This window comes from Penicillium pulvis, assembly GCF_028828015.1.
Source record: "Penicillium pulvis strain IBT 33274 chromosome Unknown contig_5_segment0_segment0, whole genome shotgun sequence".
Classification (NCBI taxonomy): Eukaryota; Fungi; Ascomycota; class Eurotiomycetes; order Eurotiales; family Aspergillaceae; genus Penicillium; species Penicillium pulvis.
The window spans coordinates 830,280-847,881 of record NW_026643078.1 but is presented as its reverse complement, the minus strand read 5'-3'; the positions used below and the strand labels follow the sequence as shown (position 1 = coordinate 847,881).

Sequence of the window (17,602 nt, the reverse complement as noted above, 5' to 3'; positions counted from 1 at the left end):
GACAAGGAATTACCATTGGATATGGGGTCCAAGCTATCGCAAAAGCAAATCATTTGCCGAATAAGCACATAAGTACCTAGCTCGATCCCTCAACCCTGTTGAAAAGGACAGCATTTCGTGTACCGTGAAAATCACTCATTCCAGCCCCCAATGCCTGACCCGATCCCTATCCCAGAAGGCTATGTGGGGAACCTCACCCCAGTCCAACAAGAAAAACTACAACAGTTCTGGAAAGTGATCCAGCAATCATGGGATCCCACATTATCCAGTGCCGACGGTACAACCTCAGTAGCAAACTCCAATACAAATCCATCAAGTCGTCGACGATTCTTCTCCTTCAGTCGCTCATCAACCGAACCATCTGATGAAGAATTATCTTCAATCCCGCCGAATCTACTCGCATCTTTGAAACGTCTAGGTGCAGGCGCAAACGAGCTCCGAGCTGTTCAATCCCTGCTTATCCAGCTGCCCGGTGACAGAATCCGCATCGCGTTCTTGTCGATGCTCAAGCAAGACCATCCCGATGCACTATGTCTACGCTTCCTACGCGCAGAGAAATGGGATGTCCCTAAAGCTTGGATCAAATTCATACGCGCACTCAACTGGCGCGTGAACGATTATAAGGTCGACGAGGAGATTCTGGAGAAAGGCGAAGAATATGCATTTATCAATTCCAGATTGGAGGGTGACTCCACCGCGAAGAAAGATGGTGAGGGATTCTTGCTGCAGTTGTATACAGGCAAAGGACATCTGCACGGAATTGATCTGGAGGGCCGCCCTATTTGTATTGTTCGGGTTCGGGCTCATCAGCCGGGCACTCAGACGACTAAGGGGTTGAATGACTATATTGTGCATTTAATTGAGCTCGTGCGGCTGCTAATGGTCCCTCCTGTGGAGTCGATGGTACGTACGGCATGACACGTTCCGTTCCACCCCGGATCTTCGTTTCCAAGTTTCTGGAATGATCGCTTAAGTTTAGACTTCATTAGTTCGGTGGATACTAACCATGGATTTCAATTGTAGGCTATTGTTTTTGATTTGAATTCTTTCTCCATTTCGAACTGGGTATGGGGATGAACCATTTGATTTAGACTTTGAACTATATAGAAGCTGACGTTTGACAGGAACTGGCTCCCGTAAAGTTTATTATTGATTCTTTTCAAGAATATTATCCTGAATCATTGGGCGCTATGATCTTCTATAATGCCCCTTGGATCTTTTCCGGTATGTTCCGAATCTATCCACATCGCCTATCCGATATTATTGCTCAGCTAACATGTTGAGCTTCGCAGGGTTCTGGAAAATCATCAATGGTCTACTAGACCCGGTTGTCGCTTCGAAGGTCCACTTTGTCACTGGTGCTACAGAGCTGGAGGATCTCGTCCCTGCACAGCATATTATCAAAGAGCTTGGTGGCCCGGAAGACTGGGAAGTCAAGTACATCGAGCCCACGCTTAATGAAAACGAGAGGCTCCGTGATACGGCGACCCGAGATGCAATTCTTGAAGAGAGGAAAACGCTTGGCGATAAGTTGTTCAGTATGAATGCGGAGTGGATCACAGGTCCTGGGGGTGATTCCTTAAACAGCCGTCGTGATGTGGTGATCCAGCAGTTGTCGGACAACTATTGGCGGCTTGATCCCTATGTGCGTGCTCGTAGTCTTTTGGATCGCACTAGGGTTATTAAAGAGGACGGAAAGATTGACTTCTACCCTGGACCAGAAGCTGTGCCAGAGGTTGTTGTTGCGAGCGAGGTTGACGAGAAGGTGGCAGTGGAAGAGACTAATAGTATGCAGATGGGTGCTGTAGAAGCTTGAAAGAAGGAGTAATATCTGGTAGACTTTTTGTCACTGTTTCGGGCTTTATTTCGTTGAGTCGGCTCTTTTCTGGGTACCACACCTGATTCTTATATTATAACATGGAACACATCTGGCAGGCTGGGTATATCTCTGCACACTAAATCTGAAAACATTATCTTGAAAGCTGGGAGCAAATCGCAGTATGAGTAAGCCAGATTGGAAAGAGGATTGTTTATTTGAAAGGCATCTCTAATTTCTTCGTTTGCTGTATAAGATTCAACTTTTTCTTCGTAAAGTCAACTCGAGATATAAAAGCGGAAAAATCAGAAAAGTAATGCACAAAATTGCAAGAGGCTAAGGAATGTACTCCATTGATGGGAATAGGTATGATATCTTGATCTCAGAATAATAACAAATGATTTTCGCTCTGCGAAAAATACAGAGCCGCGATCCGCCAAGAGTCTATCCAACAGTGTAGACCAAATCTCCCAAAGCAGATTAGTATTAAAATTAGATATCTACAGGCAGGACAGAGGCAAGGAAACAAATCACCGCGTAGGTGAGCAGGGTGGAGGAATATTGACCATGGCCTGAGAGAGTTTGAACAGATCTGCAGGCCACACCACTTCAAGGGGATATGGTCATCTTGTCATGAGGGAAAAGGAAAATGGGTAGACGGCGGGCGTCGTGAATGTATGATGGGATGAATGGGTGAGTGATTATTTACTCGCATCCGCAGACGGTGGCGGTCTGAGTAACGTACACAGTGGTGATGGCACCGGAGCCCACGGGGGAGACGCCGGAGGGAGCAGCAGTGACGGCAGGAGCAGAGACGGTCTCGGTGTAGTGGATGGTCTCAGTGTAGGCAGTGCTGTAGTAAATGGTCTCGGTGTAACCAACGCTGCCAGTGCCGAGGATGGTCTCGGTGAAGGCAGTGCTGTAGCTGATGGTCTCAGTCTCACCAGCACCGGCTCCGCCAGCGCAGGGGGTGCTCATAGCAGCAGTCTCAGTCGGGGCGGGACCGGCAGGGACGGTACCAGTGCCAGCGGAGCCAGTGGCGGCAGCGCCAGAGGGCACAGAGCCAGAGGCAGAGCCGGAGGGGATAGAGCCGGAGCCGGAGCCGGAGCCAGTAGATCCAGAGCCAGAGCCAGTGGAGCCGGAGCCAGTGGAGCCAGAGCCAGTAGAGCCGGAGCCAGTGGAGCCAGAGCCAGTAGAGCCGGAGCCAGTGGAGCCAGAGCCAGTAGAGCCGGAGCCAGTGGAGCCAGAGCCAGTAGAGCCGGAGCCAGTGGAGCCGGAGCCAGTAGAGCCGGAGCCAGAGCCAGTGGAGCCAGAGCCAGTAGAGCCAGAGCCAGTAGAGCCGGAGCCAGAGCTAGTAGATCCAGAGCCGGAGCCAGTGGAGCCAGTACCGGTAGATCCAGAGCCAGAGCTAGGAGAGCCGGAGGGAGCAGCACCGGAGGGAGCAGCGCCAGAGGGAGCAGAGCCGGAGGGAGCAGCACCGGAAGGAGCAGCACCAGAGCCAGTGGGCGAAGCACCGGAAGGAGCAGCACCGGAGGGAGCAGCGCCAGAGGGAGCAGAGCCGGAGGGAGCAGCACCGGAGGGAGCAGCGCCAGAGGGAGCAGCACCGGAGGGAGCAGAGCCGGAGGGAGCAGAGCCGGAGGGAGCAGAGCCGGAGGGAGCAGAGCCGGAGGGAGCAGCACCAGAGGGAGCAGCACCAGAGCCAGTGGGCGAAGCACCAGAGGGAGCAGCGCCAGAGGGAGCAGAGCCGGAGGGAGCAGCGCCAGAGGGAGCAGCGCCAGAGGGAGCAGAGCCGGAGGGAGCAGAGCCGGAGGGAGCAGCGCCAGAGGGAGCAGAGCCGGAGGGAGCAGCACCAGAGGGAGCAGCACCAGAGCCAGTGGGCGAAGCACCGGAGGGAGCAGCACCGGAGGGAGCAGCACCGGAGGGAGCAGCACCGGAGGGAGCAGCACCGGAGGGAGCAGCACCGGAGGGAGCAGCGCCGGAGGGAGCAGCGCCGGAGGGAACGGAGCCAGAGCCGGCGGGGCTGCTGGGCAGGATGGAGACAGTGGCGGAAGGAATGCTGGGCACCGAGGCAGAGCCAGAGGGAGAAGAGCCGGAGCCGGAGCCGGAGACGCTGCAGCCAGTGAACCACTCAGTGATGATGACCTCAATGGAAACGCTGATGTCAACGCTGGTGCAGCCACCGAGGAAGGCAGCGAGCTCAGAACGGGCCTCCCAGGAAAGCAGAGTCAGGCTCTCGCCAGCCTCGAGGAGGGCAAGGGCACCACGGAGGTTGACGCTCAGAACAGCAATAACCTCCTCAGTCAGGAAAGAGGTGATATCAGTGACGAGACCAGTGACAACATCGACGGAAGCCTCAGCAGTAACGGCAACGGACAACCAGAGCAGGATAACGGCCTTGAGTTCAACACCGAGAGTGCAGTCAGAGCCGGAAAGCCAGACAGCCAGGGAAGTACGGAGATCAGCGCTGATACCAGTAGCAAGCTTGCCCTCGGCACAGGCCTTAAGACCAGCACGGACGTCAACATCAATCTCAGCCGAGACATCAGCCTCGAGGAAAGCAGCGATGGAGGCAAGGGCAGCGGTAGAGAGAACACCAGACTCCTCGACGAGAACCTCAACGGAGGCACCGACGGAGATAGAAGTAAGAGCATCGGTAGAAACAGAGCCAACGGCAACGAGATCAGCACCAGCCTCGCCCTTAATCCAAGCAAGAACGGAAGCCTTCAGGGTAGCGCTGAGAGCACAGTCGCCGCCCTGAACCCAGGCGAGAAGGGAAGCCTTGATGTCGGCACTCAAGCCACCGACAATACCACCACCAGCACAGAGGTGGAGACCGGCCTTAACATCGACATCCAGGTCGACGTGAGCGGAGATGAAAGCAGTGAGAGAAGTCTGAGCAGAGGCGCTGAGAACGAGGGTAGCCTCAAGCTCGGAGGCCGAGAAGATACCCTCAATAGTAACATAAAGGGACTCCTTGGCAGCGAGGTCGGCACAGGTGGGGATGTAGACAGCGAGACCGGCAATGACACCAGCATCGAGAGTGGCGATGGAGCCCTCACACCAGTGCAGGAGCGAGGTCTTCAGAGATCCAGTGATGTGGGTCTGGCTGTGCAACCAGGTCTTCAACTCACTACGAGCAGAAGCATGGATGGTGGAGTGGCTGCATCCAAGAGCTCCACCCTCAAGAGCAGCAGCACCGCGAGCGCTCAGACCAGCGAGCAAGCTAACGGAGCCACTGACAGAGGCAGAGGCACTGGCGTGGCCGTGACCACCCAGAACAGTGTCGAGGATGGTACCAACCTCGGAACCGACATTACCGAGGATACCGGCAACAAGGCCGAAAGTACGGCGCTCGTTGGTGAGTTCAGCCGGGTAGGCTAGGGACGAGCCCGCCAGACCGGCGAGCATAGCAAGAGAATAACGCATCTTCCTCGTGTGATGATAACGAATGTGTGTGTAGGTGCAGTAGCGAAAGTTTTATACAAAAATGTCGAAAAAAAAGAGACAAGAAAGGAAGAATAGCAAGACGGTCTAACAAAGCCGTCTGCAAAGGTATTAACGATAGACTGAAAAGATTGAAAATGAAAAACAAACTGATGAAGCAATAACAATCGAGGTGACGATCCTCGATCTTTATATACCCCTGGTCTCTCTTGAGAGCAGGATAAATCGGCCTGGGCAGGAGACAATTTGATCCACGCTGTACCAAGAGGGCTACCCCGGTCTCGAAGCCCTAGTCCACATTTCGAGCTAACTAACCCCTTAGGCTCTCGGATACGGGGGGGTAGACCTGGATCTTCCAGGGCAAGGTGTGGATCCATGAGGATCCACCGGCCAGACTGGAGACAAAAGCCCGTGCCGTCTACCTGTGGCGAGGTCGTTAGAAAAGGTGTCAGATTACGGATCATCTTCGATTTGCATACCGACTGTAGTGGCCCACATATTCATTAGGGCCTACCCGGCCCATCACGGCACCACACGTTGCCAAGTTATACAGATCTTCCCAGTAAGCTGGAAGGAATTATCCAGCACATCCACCAAGGCACGAGGGCGAGGTGGGCAAAATCTCTCAACGAGGTAAACAGAATGAATATCCTAGTCAAACATTCGGTCATCGACCATAGCCAGGGGAAAAGATCGTCATAGACCCACCAACGGTTGACCCATAACCCGAAGAATTAATTTCTATGTGACCATTTTCAACTCCCCTTTTTTTTCCGGGAGTATCAACTCAAAGTCTGGTCTGTCACAGACCTTTTTTGCTTCTTTTTTTGGTACCTGGATTGAACCTCTGCAGGGGTAAGCTCGGTGCGAAAGGGTTCCGAGTGGCTGATTATGGATCCGCCCAATATGGCTTGCAACCCCGGGGGTTTAAGACTAGGATACTGCACGGTCTATACGCTTTTTGGCAATATGTGGATTCACTCACTGTTTTGTTGTGTCAATTCCACTTGGAAACCTGAAAGCGACCTATCGAGCAGTAATACACCAGAAGTACCAGTGCACAACCATTGCACCATTGACATCGGTTGAGATTACCAAATGGGTGACCAATTATCCGTTCATGGATTACTTGTGCGGTTTTTTTCAAACAATTGATGTATTTATAGGACCGTTGACGTATGTACTCCGTAGTTTTACCGTGTTTGCGTACGGTGACTCGTTGCCTGCGATGATCTTTAATCTCTTTTTTCACCCCGTGTGATGACCTGCCAGATGTTATGCCATGGTTAATGCAGGTGCGGCGCCATCCCGAATGGATAGGCAGTGGCGAGGTACTGTAGATTGCAGTCTGCATGAGCTAGCAACCCACCCCCAGGGACCATCTCCACGGTCGACTTCCGAGGCTGTCTAGACGGGTCGACCCAAAATCCTCTCAAAATCCAGGAACAGGGTTGTTTCCAAGGCTGTTGCCAGCACTAATGCACGCCACGGCCGGGATCGCAACAATAGTGAAGGTCTCCTGCAGTTGAAAGTCCCCACTTACCAAAGCTCGGAACCATGAGACCGTGTCGCAGACTTGAAAGAGACCCATGGCTCGGAAGTGGGAAGGGGTAAAAAAGCTGAGGGTTTGAGGCTGTTCCTAAAATTGGCGTCCTTCACACTAGCGTGGAATACAAAACAAATGCCAAGATCCAGGGGTTTCCCGACGTCCCACACGCCTCGGGGAGGGTTAGGCTTAACTCAATCCGGCATAGTACTACTCGAGCAGGGGAAATGTTTAGCCTGAGTGGGGCATTCTGCTGTGTTTGCTAGCGTTTAAGCTTGTATGCAGCTTAGGCTCCACAAACTAATGCTCTCAAACAACGCTAGCCCTTAGTGCTACGCCATCACCACATTTCGGAATGGGGAACCGGTTCGTCGACCCTGATCCTGATTCTATGAAGCGATCGCGGTTTCATCATCAACCGTGGTTCTGATGCTTCTAAGAAAAGCTTTTTAGGCTTTTGAGGCGTCTGTTGAGAGACATATGGGTGTGAGATATAGTATCTTGTTCGAACATGTCTCAGCCCACCAGGTTTAAGGTTTGTGAGCCAGCAACTGCTCAATTGTGTGAACGGTTGTTCCAGTGGCTCTTGCTTCAAATTGCAATAAGTCAGATTTGCAATGAAACGTAGTGGGACAGGTGATCTTCTCCGATTGAGATTTGGTATGTACATGTAGGTGATCCGGCTGCTTCCTACGGTCGGTAACCGGCGGAAGCGATCAGGCATCCACCATACCAATTGTTTTTCTTCGATTTTTACTTCCATGGCATTCATAGAAGCAAGCCACCGGTAATCTAAACTGGAGCACATTCTTGATCTATTGATTTTGCTTCCACTGGTTCTACATATTAACCTCGAATTTAGGTACTATGAAACGCCCTATCCGAACCCTCGAACCACTGGGGGAAAAAAGGACTTATGCCCAGCTTGGGACATCGGCCGTTCGTTCGTTCCAATTTTTATTTTTTATTTCAACCAACTATCAGATCCTGTTTTCTAGCTTCTCACTGATCAGAAACTTTCACTGGAAACGGAACATTCAACCGAGACAATTAATCAAATTCGATCGATCAACCGACATCACATGTGAACCTCGCCTAATGTTGCCGGGCTTCGTTTGTGGATCGCATTGCATTGCATCCCACATGGCAAATCAAAAAGGCCATACACATGCGCGATAATATTGCCATTTCTTTTCTCACTGACAAAGAAACATTCAGTCCTTCTAGCACTTGGGGGGGACTCGAATCCATGCAGGAACCCGGTTGTTGCCCAATGGAATCGATGCCTCGGCGCCACCCCAAAGGCATTGCCCCTTGTTGCTTACATGGCGCAAAGCCAACTATGGGAACTGTATGCAGGAAGCAGAATGCGGCCTTGGAGAGAGTGGCGAAGTCTTGATCTTGCATCTGCATCGTCCCATGCACACAAATACGCGTCCTGATCTTTGACAGGTGAGTCAGTAAGATTAAAGGATTTATATTGGTCTTTTTTAAAACAGCATGCGTAAATACAATCGTCAATCTTCAGAGTCGGATTCGATAGCTCTAATGTTGGTGCTTCCACGGTCCAGCGTTAGGCTTTCGGCTCCGTTCACGTTGTTGACAGCTGCGACCGCTGTCCCACAGGGCTGGACGCGATCTATATTTGAGTTTGGACATGAACCCCCAACAAAGGGGTGATAAGATTTGAGCTTCGACTTCACCGATATTTTGTTTTTGTTTTTTTTAGGCGGACGTGGAGAATGATTCCAAATTTATTGTTTCCAATGCTGCCTTATTACTCCATAGGTGTAGATACATACTCGGCTCTAAATTGGGGCGTGCATGTCACAAAATATGGAAAACTCAAGAACTATGCAACCATGTCGCTGTTTAGAGCCTTCAAGCTCGCGATATTTACTAGGCAATCATAATTGCGGTTCCAGGATTATAGGCTTTGTACTTAGGTGTACATAAAATAAATTAACCCCCCCATTCTTCATCGTAAACCCTGTAACGATGCAACCATGCCATTGTCCAGAACTCGTGGACTCGGAGTCTTTACCAGGTAGTATGTGAATGCAATCTCCCGGTTCCTACCAAGCTTTTTACTCGGGCTTAAAATGTTGTAAATTGAGATGTTATCCATTAGAACACTGTAGCTGTACAACTATGCCTTTGTCTATACAGAACTCTCAAATCCAAGATCTTTACCAGGTGGTATAGGGGATTTTCAAGGATCTTTTAAGGCTTCCAAATATTCGGGCAATAAATGTTATCAATGGAGATTTTTCATTCGTAAACATCTTCGGTAAGCCCTGGAGGATGATGATGCACCTGCCCAGTGGATAATCTATGTTGTTGGTAGGTGAGAAATATATATCCGTCCCACTATGCATATTCACCTTGGCATTAGAACATCGGAATCATCCGTAACCTTTACAAAGTTGAACAAACGGACTATGTATAGTTCTATAACAAAACTAATAGAACCTTGAAAATTTACGCTTCCAGGTATCATCATTGCAAGAAGGCTGAATTTTTCTCGAACCGATCAGTAGCAATACTTGACAAACTGAAAGGGAACTTGCATGAAGTAGATCGCTACGTAATCGTGCTTTACTGTTCAACGTCAAAGTTGAAATTGTATAGCCTCAGAATTGACACTTTTGACTACAAAGCATACAGTGAGATAGTTTTACCATTATCTCGCTCATATCATCCATAACTGAACTCTGGTAGTCGCGATAAGAGGCAGCCCTTCCATTTAGACATTCTTTGTTGTGGCGATCGCCATGGCAACCACACAACACGTGACCATATAGCGCGCCCACTCGCGGTGGAACATCAGATTAATTGGACTTTCCCGTTTTGAGATCAACAAACATCCGACATTCGACATTCGACAACCTCGGGTCGCTGAGGGCTACATTGATTCCCGACTTCAATGTAGTGCGCTAGTCGCCATGGCCTCCCCGAATTCCCTTTCATCCGCATACAACAGCAACCTGTATCAACAATCATCCCGACCGGTGGCCCGATCCGCGGTTTCACGTCCCGGATCCAGACGGGTCTCCCCAGCCCTCCAGCACGCGGGGTCGAAAACATCCCTCTCCCGACACTACTCTGGCGACAGCTCTGATGATGAAGTCCCGGAACCGAAATTTAGCGCCTCCGTCAAAGCGCTTTTGGACGCAGATGGCTTAGGGTCTTCTCCCAGCCTCCAGAAAGGACATGCAGCATATGAGCGACGGGCCGCCGCATTGGGTTCTAGACATGGCAGCCAATCACCACGCAATTCATCGCCTCACGACAATTCTACAGGGAGCCCAGCACCGCGGGTCGTTCGCATCGGTGGTGCCTCCAGGTACTCGCGTGAAGGCTCTCCACTTTCCAACAGCCATATTGCCGAGCCGGAAGCGCAAAGGCATCCTGATGACTTCAAGACTCCTGCGCCACGACCACGCAGTGTACGCATCAATGCGTCGCGCAGCGATACAAGATCGCCGTCATCCCAGTCGCCGTCTCTGAACCGGTCTTCTGAACGAAACTCCGGTGATGAGTACGGCAGCGCTGATCGGTCTGATAGCGACCGGAAGTCGCATTACGAAGATGATCCTGTGGCACGAATCGGCACTGCTTCGGTCTTACGGAGTCGCAACTTGGATGAGTTTGGCCCACAGAGCTCTTTGCGAGTTAAGCGGGTTGGGCGACTTACTGGAACTTTCCTCAATGGACCTGCTCGAAGAGGAGTGTTGCGCCGCCAGAGTGAAGAGAACCATGAAGATAACTATCTGAATGACGGTTTAAGGGAGAACGGAGAATCCAACTATGACAATATTGAGTCTCAACCTCGAGATATTGAAAAGCCATCATCACCGAAGGTTTCATGGGCAGACCCGAGCCCACCCCAGGACAGTGAATGGCGACGATCTGAACGACCTGCAAGCACAGTGCGGAATGACGGTCCGTTCTCGAGACCATCTTCGCCCAGGTCTTATGGATCCCAATCCAAGTCCACTCCTGCGTCATCCGACCAGTCTTCAAGGTCATCCAGCGCAAGAGAACAGCCCGCTTTTAAAGTTCCATCTTTACCTCATCTACCCTCAGCAAGGGACCAGGAGAATGATCCGCCGCCAACTTTCAGACGGACAAAGCCACAGGGCTTGAATGTGCTGGACAAACCCGACAAGTTATCATCTATGTACGAAACCGAAAAGAAACAAGTTGCCGAAACACCAGCAGGAAACTCACCACGCAAGATTCTTGCTACCAGAAGTAGTAACACCCCTCATCGACCGGCGCCGCCACCCCCGAAAATGTCCGTTTTGGAGACTGCAACCGCAACTGGTGGAGCATCGACATCACAGTCACGAAAAAAGCGAACTCAAGTAACCATCAATCAAAAGCATTTCACTCGACTCGACTGCATTGGCCGTGGAGGTAGTTCTCGTGTCTATCGTGTGATGGCTGAAAACTACAAGATTTTCGCGTTGAAGCGAGTAAATCTGGAAGATCTCGACCCGCTCACGCTCACTGGCTACAAGGGTGAAATTGATCTGTTGAAGAAATTGGAAAATGTCGAGCGTGTGGTGCGTCTGTTTGACTGGGAACTCAATATGGACAAACATTCGCTCAGCGTACTCATGGAAATTGGTGAATCCGATCTAGAGAAGATTCTCGTGCATCGCCTCAATGCGGAAGATGCTGTCTTCGATATCAACTTCACCCGTTTCTACTGGAAGGAGATGCTCGAGTGTGTCCAGGCTGTCCACGAACATAACATTGTCCACTCCGATTTGAAACCGGCCAATTTCCTTATGGTTCAGGGACGCCTAAAGTTGATCGACTTTGGTATTGCCAACGCCATTCAAGACCACACCGTGAACGTTCACCGAGAACAACAAGTTGGAACACCCAACTACATGTCCCCGGAGGCCTTGGTTGACTCCAACGCATCCCTTGGGCTCCCTGCAAGCGTTGGCAAGGTGATGAAATTGGGTAAGCCTAGTGATGTTTGGAGTCTTGGCTGCATTTTGTACAAAATGGTTTACGGCCACCCACCATTTGCCAAGATCGCCAAGTATTATGAGCGTATCATGGCAATTCCCAACCCTCGTGTACAAATCGAATTCCCTGCTCATGCTATCGGTGGTGTCCCTGTGCCTCCTGGACTGATTCGGACTTTGAAGCGCTGTCTGCAGCGTGACCAAACCCTACGACCAACTATCGAAGAGATGCTCGGTCCCCGAGACCAATTCTTGCACCCCGATGCTCAGCTTGAGGGTGCCGTTCCTGTGACTCAAGATATGCTTGGACGCATCCTCGCCAACGTTGTACACCACTGCAAAGCGCGTGGCATTCCCAAAGAGGAAGAACTTGCTCAATGGCCCGCCGGATTCTTTGCGAAAATCAAAGCAGCCTTGGAAGAAGAAAATCCTTGACACACCTGACTGGTACCTTTTCCTATGTTTTCATTATCTGTGGTGGGCTTCATACCTTTTGTTTTTTTTTTAGAACGACTTTATGACTGGTGTTTGATGAGACATTCTCTTTTACTCTTTGTTTCAATAAAGATGCGGCTGATTCGGCTGATCTATCCTGTCAATCTGCTTTTTTGTTTTTTCCTACATCCGTTTTTCATTATTATTACCACGTCAGTTTACGCGATTCAGCGAGTCCTGTGGATCTTTACTTCTGTACATGATTTTGGATACTTTTCTATTGCATTGGATGCCGACTCTGGATATCGGCTTATTGGACCTTGGAGTTCATGCTTGGACTCCAATTTGGTTACGACGCTTAATTGACAACACTCTCAATTTCCTTTTCATCCGTCATTGGTGTACGGGTATACTAGTAGTCTCCAATCTGTTCTCTAAGAAAACCTCCATGGTGACATTGCGTACGTTGAGATATTGTAAGACTTGGTGTCTCTCTTGTCATGAAAAAATTGCATGAATGTGTAACTAATTGGTCAACCTAATCCACGGAAAACCAAGGCATGCAAGATACTTTTCGTTCAAAGACCAGATATTTAGAAAATGCGCCAGAAACACCAGAGTAATAGCATGGTCTACATCAACCGTATGAACCTCAAGAATCAATAGTAGTGTCCAGGACACGATGGTATCGAAGACAGACAGTTGTCTGCCAGGAGTGATGAACAAAGGAATGCCGGTCTCGTTAGAGCGACAATTTTAGACAAGAAGAACACTGATGGGGTAGTTAGCACAAGGTTTGAAGTTTAGTAGAGTTGAATATCACTTACGCATTGACACAGCCGTCATTCTCGGGACTGTAGATGGGCGTTTGTTAGTATGCATTTAAAAGTGCATGTATCGTGCAGAGGAGGAACTTACACATTGGTAATCTGGGCCCATTTACCCCAGACAACCTTACCGGAGGTGGTGACGAGACCCAACTCGGAGACGTTGACCTCGATAATGGTACCCTTGGTCAGGACACCAAGTTGGGTATATAAGGGGTTGGAGGGGTTCTTCTTGACCGAAAGGATGGGAAGCTGGACAGTGACACCCAATTCGGGGCTGGAAAAGTCATTGTTAGAATGATTTCCACCAAAACCTGACAACACCAAAAGCTGCCAATGGAGAAAAAAACATACTGAGTGACATTGGCCTTCTTGTAACGCAGACCCATAGGCCGGATGAATCGCTCGTACTTGACGGGCCGACGAGTGAAGTCGTTACCGACAAAGGTAGGCTTGGTAATCATACGCTTCCACGACTTCTTGTGGGTCTTCTTTCCGGTGTTGATAACCTTGAACATCTCCTCCTCACTGATACCCTTAACCTTAGGCAGGGGAACAGCGAACTTAGCAGCCTTCTCCGAACGCTTATCCTTGATAGCACTGGACAAAGCCTTGGCATTGGTAGCCTGCGAACGGTCGAGCAGGTACTGGGGCAGAGGAGTCTTGGAAGGCTCGTCGGGAGCAGCAGACTTGACGTTCTTCTCCTCCTGTGCCTTGATGCGCTTCTTCATCTGAATCTTCTCCTTGTGACGCTTCTGCTGGTACAGCTTGGCTCTCAGACCAGTGAGGTTCTGGGCATCGTAGGAGGCCTTGTGGCCCTCACGAGCCTGACGCTTGCGGACGCGCTCATCGTGATCGAGACGCTTACCGTGCTGCTTCTGCCAGCGCTCGATGTACCTGTTTTATGTGGGTTAGCTGTGAGTTTTATCGGGTGGTTGGCGGGGAGGGTACGGACTCGTTCTGAGGCTGTAGGTGGGAGAAATCGGTTAGTTGACTTGAAAATAACAATGAGCATGTAATTTGTGATGTGAAGACGTACCATGATGAATACAAAATGAGCACAGAGGGTGGGGTGTTAGATGTGGTTTGGACTGCAAGATCTAATCGCAGCCGAAAAAGTTGTTTCTGCGGCAAAGATAGCGACCCACGTGACTTCCTTATCAACACTGGGCTAGATCAGGTTCGAAGGACTAAGAAGTGCGATCAACTACAATTTAACCGGGGTATTATGAATTTGAAGAGAGTAATGAAAAAGTTCCAATTCACTATCATAGGATACCGTACATCCTTCAAGAGAAAAAGAAATCTGGTAAATCATAATCTCAGTATACATGGAATGAGATGGCGGCGCACGTGATCATACGGGTGACGAAGCGGCCACAAGCGCAGCATCTGATTTTCTCGAAATAGGAAGCCGCTCTAGCAACCCAGACCACCAAGATTCCAATTTCTCCCGCAATTCGTCTTTCACCGGGAAGGAATTGATCACCATGTTCTCCCGCTCAGTATTGCGGAGTCTCACCTCCGATCTGCGCTTGTCAGCGCCCTCGATCTCCACGGTTTCTCTGCCGCAACGAGCTTGCCTTCACCAAACGGCATCTCTCCGGAACGCGCAACAACAATCTCAGACCCAATCCTCATCTCTTAATCCCGAAACACCTTTGTCTGCTACCCCACGCGCGCAAGATTCCATCCCCGAGGCCTCCATCCACAACATTATTCCCCAAACACGCGATGATATTCCCCTCGCCAAGCAGCCCGTTGCTCCGACATTCACCTCGCCCCTCGAGGTGACCAAGTCCCTTATGGCACAGCTTCCTCACCTTGTTGGCCAGACACCTCACTACGTTACCGCCGAGATCCACGCCCGGCCCTTCCTCTTAACGGCGGGTGATCACATCCGTCTGCCGTTCCTCATGCCCAAGGTGAAGACCGGTGATATCTTGCGGTTCAATCGGGCCTCTGCGCTTGGATCTCGCGATTTCACCTTGAAGGGCTCACCCCACATCGACGAGCGATTGTTCGAGTGCCGAGTCCGTGTTATCGGTGTGGAGTCGGAGCCGTTGCGTATTAAGGAGAAGACCAAGCGGAGACAGAGACACACAAAGCAGGCTCGGAGCAAGCACCGGTACACTACTATGCGGGTTATGGATGTGCGGGTGAAGAGCCCCGAAGAGCTGTTGAAGGAGGGTGCTGTGGTGATTGAGGATGCGGCGGACTCTCCTCAGATTGAGGCCCGGTCATGAGGTCGTGCAGGTGCTTGCCAATAGCTTGGTGACTTGTCCTGCTGAGATGTGTTGCAATGACATCTTTGCAGCATATTTGTACAGATAGATGGAATTCGGCTGATCCTTTGCATGCATTGTATTTTATATCAATCTTTTCTTTGAATCTTAACAAAATTTATTCGAATTCCTGACAAATTTTTATACCTCAATGTGATTTAAAACAAAAATTGTCTCTAATCGTGTTATCATGAATTCGTTATCGTTATGTACAGAAAAATAGCTATGCAAAAGACTCAGGTCGAGCTTCAGGCTGACCCTGTATAGAGTCTTGAGAAATAGTGGTCTCCACTGTTTGCTGTGACAATGGTCTATCCTGTTCGTTTCGGTTCTCAACGATCTGCTCAATCTCCTCTTGCACGGGAGGATCTTCAAGTCCCCATGCGTTTTCTTCATCCACGATAGCCACACGGCGAGACAAAGGAGCTCGCTTTGGGAAATCCGACAAAGCACTGTCTCTACTCTTTGTATCCTTTCTTAAACTACCAGAAAGCCACCTGAAAAGGGGACGTAAAGTAGGCAGACAAGCACAGATAATGCCCACCGATTGCTCAACAGAAGACCAAGTCGCTGGCTCAATGTTCTTATAGGAACTATATTCGAGTGAGTCGTACTTAAAACTTGTCACCCGGAGAATAGAAATGATGCAGACACTGCCAAGAGTTAGAATCGAATACACTCGCTAGGGTTGAAAACTGAGAGTAGACTTACAAGGTTCCCAAAAGAAACATACCACTCAGAGTGACCTTTTGCCGCACGCTAGTCTGCAATCTCCAGGCCATTGGATAAGGAAGGCAAAGAATCAAGACATCAATGAGGAGGTTGGCCACGCCGGTCCAGCGTCCGAAGGCCCCAATGTTAATGCATTTCCCTGGTAGACTAGGATCCCAGATTTTGGCAATAGGCGAACATCCAAAAAAGATACCAAGGGTGCTCGCAATACACCAAGCGATCACCACAGCTCCAGCCACCCAAAGAGCCCAGCGGAAGTATCGAACTACTCCAAAGATACGGTAATATAGAAGAAGGAGAGAAGTTTTGGTGAGGACGGCATTGAGGGTGTATACCAATTGAATCGCCATGAAGATCTATTTAATAATTGATTAGAGATAGGAAGACCGACAATAGGATAAATATTCGTACCTTTCCGAATCCATGGACTTTCTCTGGAGGTAGGACATTACCGTCAGGACCATAATAATGCAGCAAAATTTGTGCCCATCGTAGAGCTGCCATAGCCCAGTTAACGACCTTGAAAAATGTTAGCAAATATGATAATACCATAGGACAAAAACAGAGATAAAAACTCACTAATGACATCGCGATAGTATAATCATCCCACCAGAACCCAGCACCTGAGACATGTCTCGCAGTAAATCTCAAAGCAACCGCAATGGTAGCAGGGACAACAGTAGCAATTGTTCCCACATAGATATGCCAGGTAGAATTAACCTCTGAATTCTGATTTGAATCCATGCGGGTCGAGATCAGAACCCTGCATGAACGATAATCTTGGCTTTGGATCCATAATTCATCTCGCTAAGACCCAGGACTTATATACAACCTTGAAAAAATAAACAAGGTTAACCGGGTAGGATCTGACGCGGTTAGAATTTCATAGATCAGTTGAGCCACATCTTGGTTGCTTAGCCTCCCCCATTTCCTTGGTACGCGGCGTTCATTCGGCCGGACCGGGTGCTGCCGTCATCGTATAGCGTATACGGGCGTATACGGCTCGGGCTGCCGCATTATCGGGCGCTTCCGATATTTGCTTCGAGACCTGGCGGCTGTATTCTCCTGTCTTTTATACGTAAAGAGTAATTGTGCGGTTGCTTGCGACAGGGGTCTCGGGGACTATGATCGGGTTTCAGGTGTGGCGACCTATCAAAGGCTCGGTATGTTTGGTGAAGTGCCGATGGTTAAGCCGTGCGGAGGCAGGGGGGCAAAGGGGAGCTGATTTTTTTTTTGGCTCTTCAGCATAACTTTTATCTTTCGGCTACGGAATGGAATTGAAGATTTTGAAGAGAGGTGATTAGTAGATTGTAGATGTAGTTCGTAGTAAGGAGTAGTTGAGTCGAAAAATCCGGGGAAGATGCGCTAAGCATGTCAGTCTCCACTGCCCCGTTGATTTTCTTGCGGATCTTTTCTTTTCCTGCCGAAACGAATCTATGATGCTTTCTATGTATAGGACGTAAAATATCGTCTGATCACCATAGGTACTCCCACAATCAGTTTTATTTATATCCTTTCCGTACGTCATT

At 49.8% G+C, this 17,602-nt stretch overlaps 6 protein-coding genes across 6 annotated transcripts; 3 read left to right on the top strand and 3 right to left on the bottom strand.

Annotated features, from left to right (window-relative positions):
- Window positions 1-150: 150 nt before the first annotated feature.
- Window positions 151-1,816, top strand: N7503_006876 (CRAL-TRIO domain-containing protein; the record flags this gene model as incomplete). Its single annotated transcript, XM_057066423.1, has 4 exons — window positions 151-903; window positions 1,024-1,065; window positions 1,125-1,224; window positions 1,293-1,816. 4 exons carry the CDS (start codon window positions 151-153, stop codon window positions 1,814-1,816), a joined length of 1,419 nt encoding a protein of 472 aa, XP_056920104.1.
- A 705-nt stretch (window positions 1,817-2,521) lies between these two features.
- Window positions 2,522-5,242, bottom strand: N7503_006875 (putative cell wall protein; the record flags this gene model as incomplete). Its single annotated transcript, XM_057066422.1, has 1 exon — window positions 2,522-5,242. One exon carries the CDS (start codon window positions 5,240-5,242, stop codon window positions 2,522-2,524), a length of 2,721 nt encoding a protein of 906 aa, XP_056920103.1.
- Window positions 5,243-9,751: 4,509 nt separating this feature from the next.
- On the top strand, window positions 9,752-12,229 carry N7503_006874 (serine/threonine/tyrosine protein kinase MPS1; the record flags this gene model as incomplete). The annotated part of the gene is made up of 1 exon (XM_057066421.1): window positions 9,752-12,229. The coding sequence occupies one exon, from the start codon at window positions 9,752-9,754 to the stop codon at window positions 12,227-12,229; it is 2,478 nt and encodes an 825-aa protein (XP_056920102.1).
- A 756-nt stretch (window positions 12,230-12,985) lies between these two features.
- Window positions 12,986-14,098, bottom strand: N7503_006873 (rRNA-processing protein NSA2; the record flags this gene model as incomplete). The annotated part of the gene is made up of 6 exons (XM_057066420.1): window positions 12,986-13,001; window positions 13,057-13,083; window positions 13,148-13,333; window positions 13,411-13,953; window positions 14,012-14,022; window positions 14,096-14,098. 6 exons carry the CDS (start codon window positions 14,096-14,098, stop codon window positions 12,986-12,988), a joined length of 786 nt encoding a protein of 261 aa, XP_056920101.1.
- Window positions 14,099-14,546: 448 nt separating this feature from the next.
- N7503_006872 (mitochondrial 54S ribosomal protein bL21m) lies at window positions 14,547-15,302 on the top strand (the record flags this gene model as incomplete). The annotated part of the gene is made up of 1 exon (XM_057066419.1): window positions 14,547-15,302. One exon carries the CDS (start codon window positions 14,547-14,549, stop codon window positions 15,300-15,302), a length of 756 nt encoding a protein of 251 aa, XP_056920100.1.
- A 262-nt stretch (window positions 15,303-15,564) lies between these two features.
- On the bottom strand, window positions 15,565-16,817 carry N7503_006871 (uncharacterized protein; the record flags this gene model as incomplete). The annotated part of the gene is made up of 4 exons (XM_057066418.1): window positions 15,565-15,994; window positions 16,053-16,429; window positions 16,485-16,592; window positions 16,653-16,817. 4 exons carry the CDS (start codon window positions 16,815-16,817, stop codon window positions 15,565-15,567), a joined length of 1,080 nt encoding a protein of 359 aa, XP_056920099.1.
- Between the last annotated feature and the right edge of the window lie 785 nt (window positions 16,818-17,602).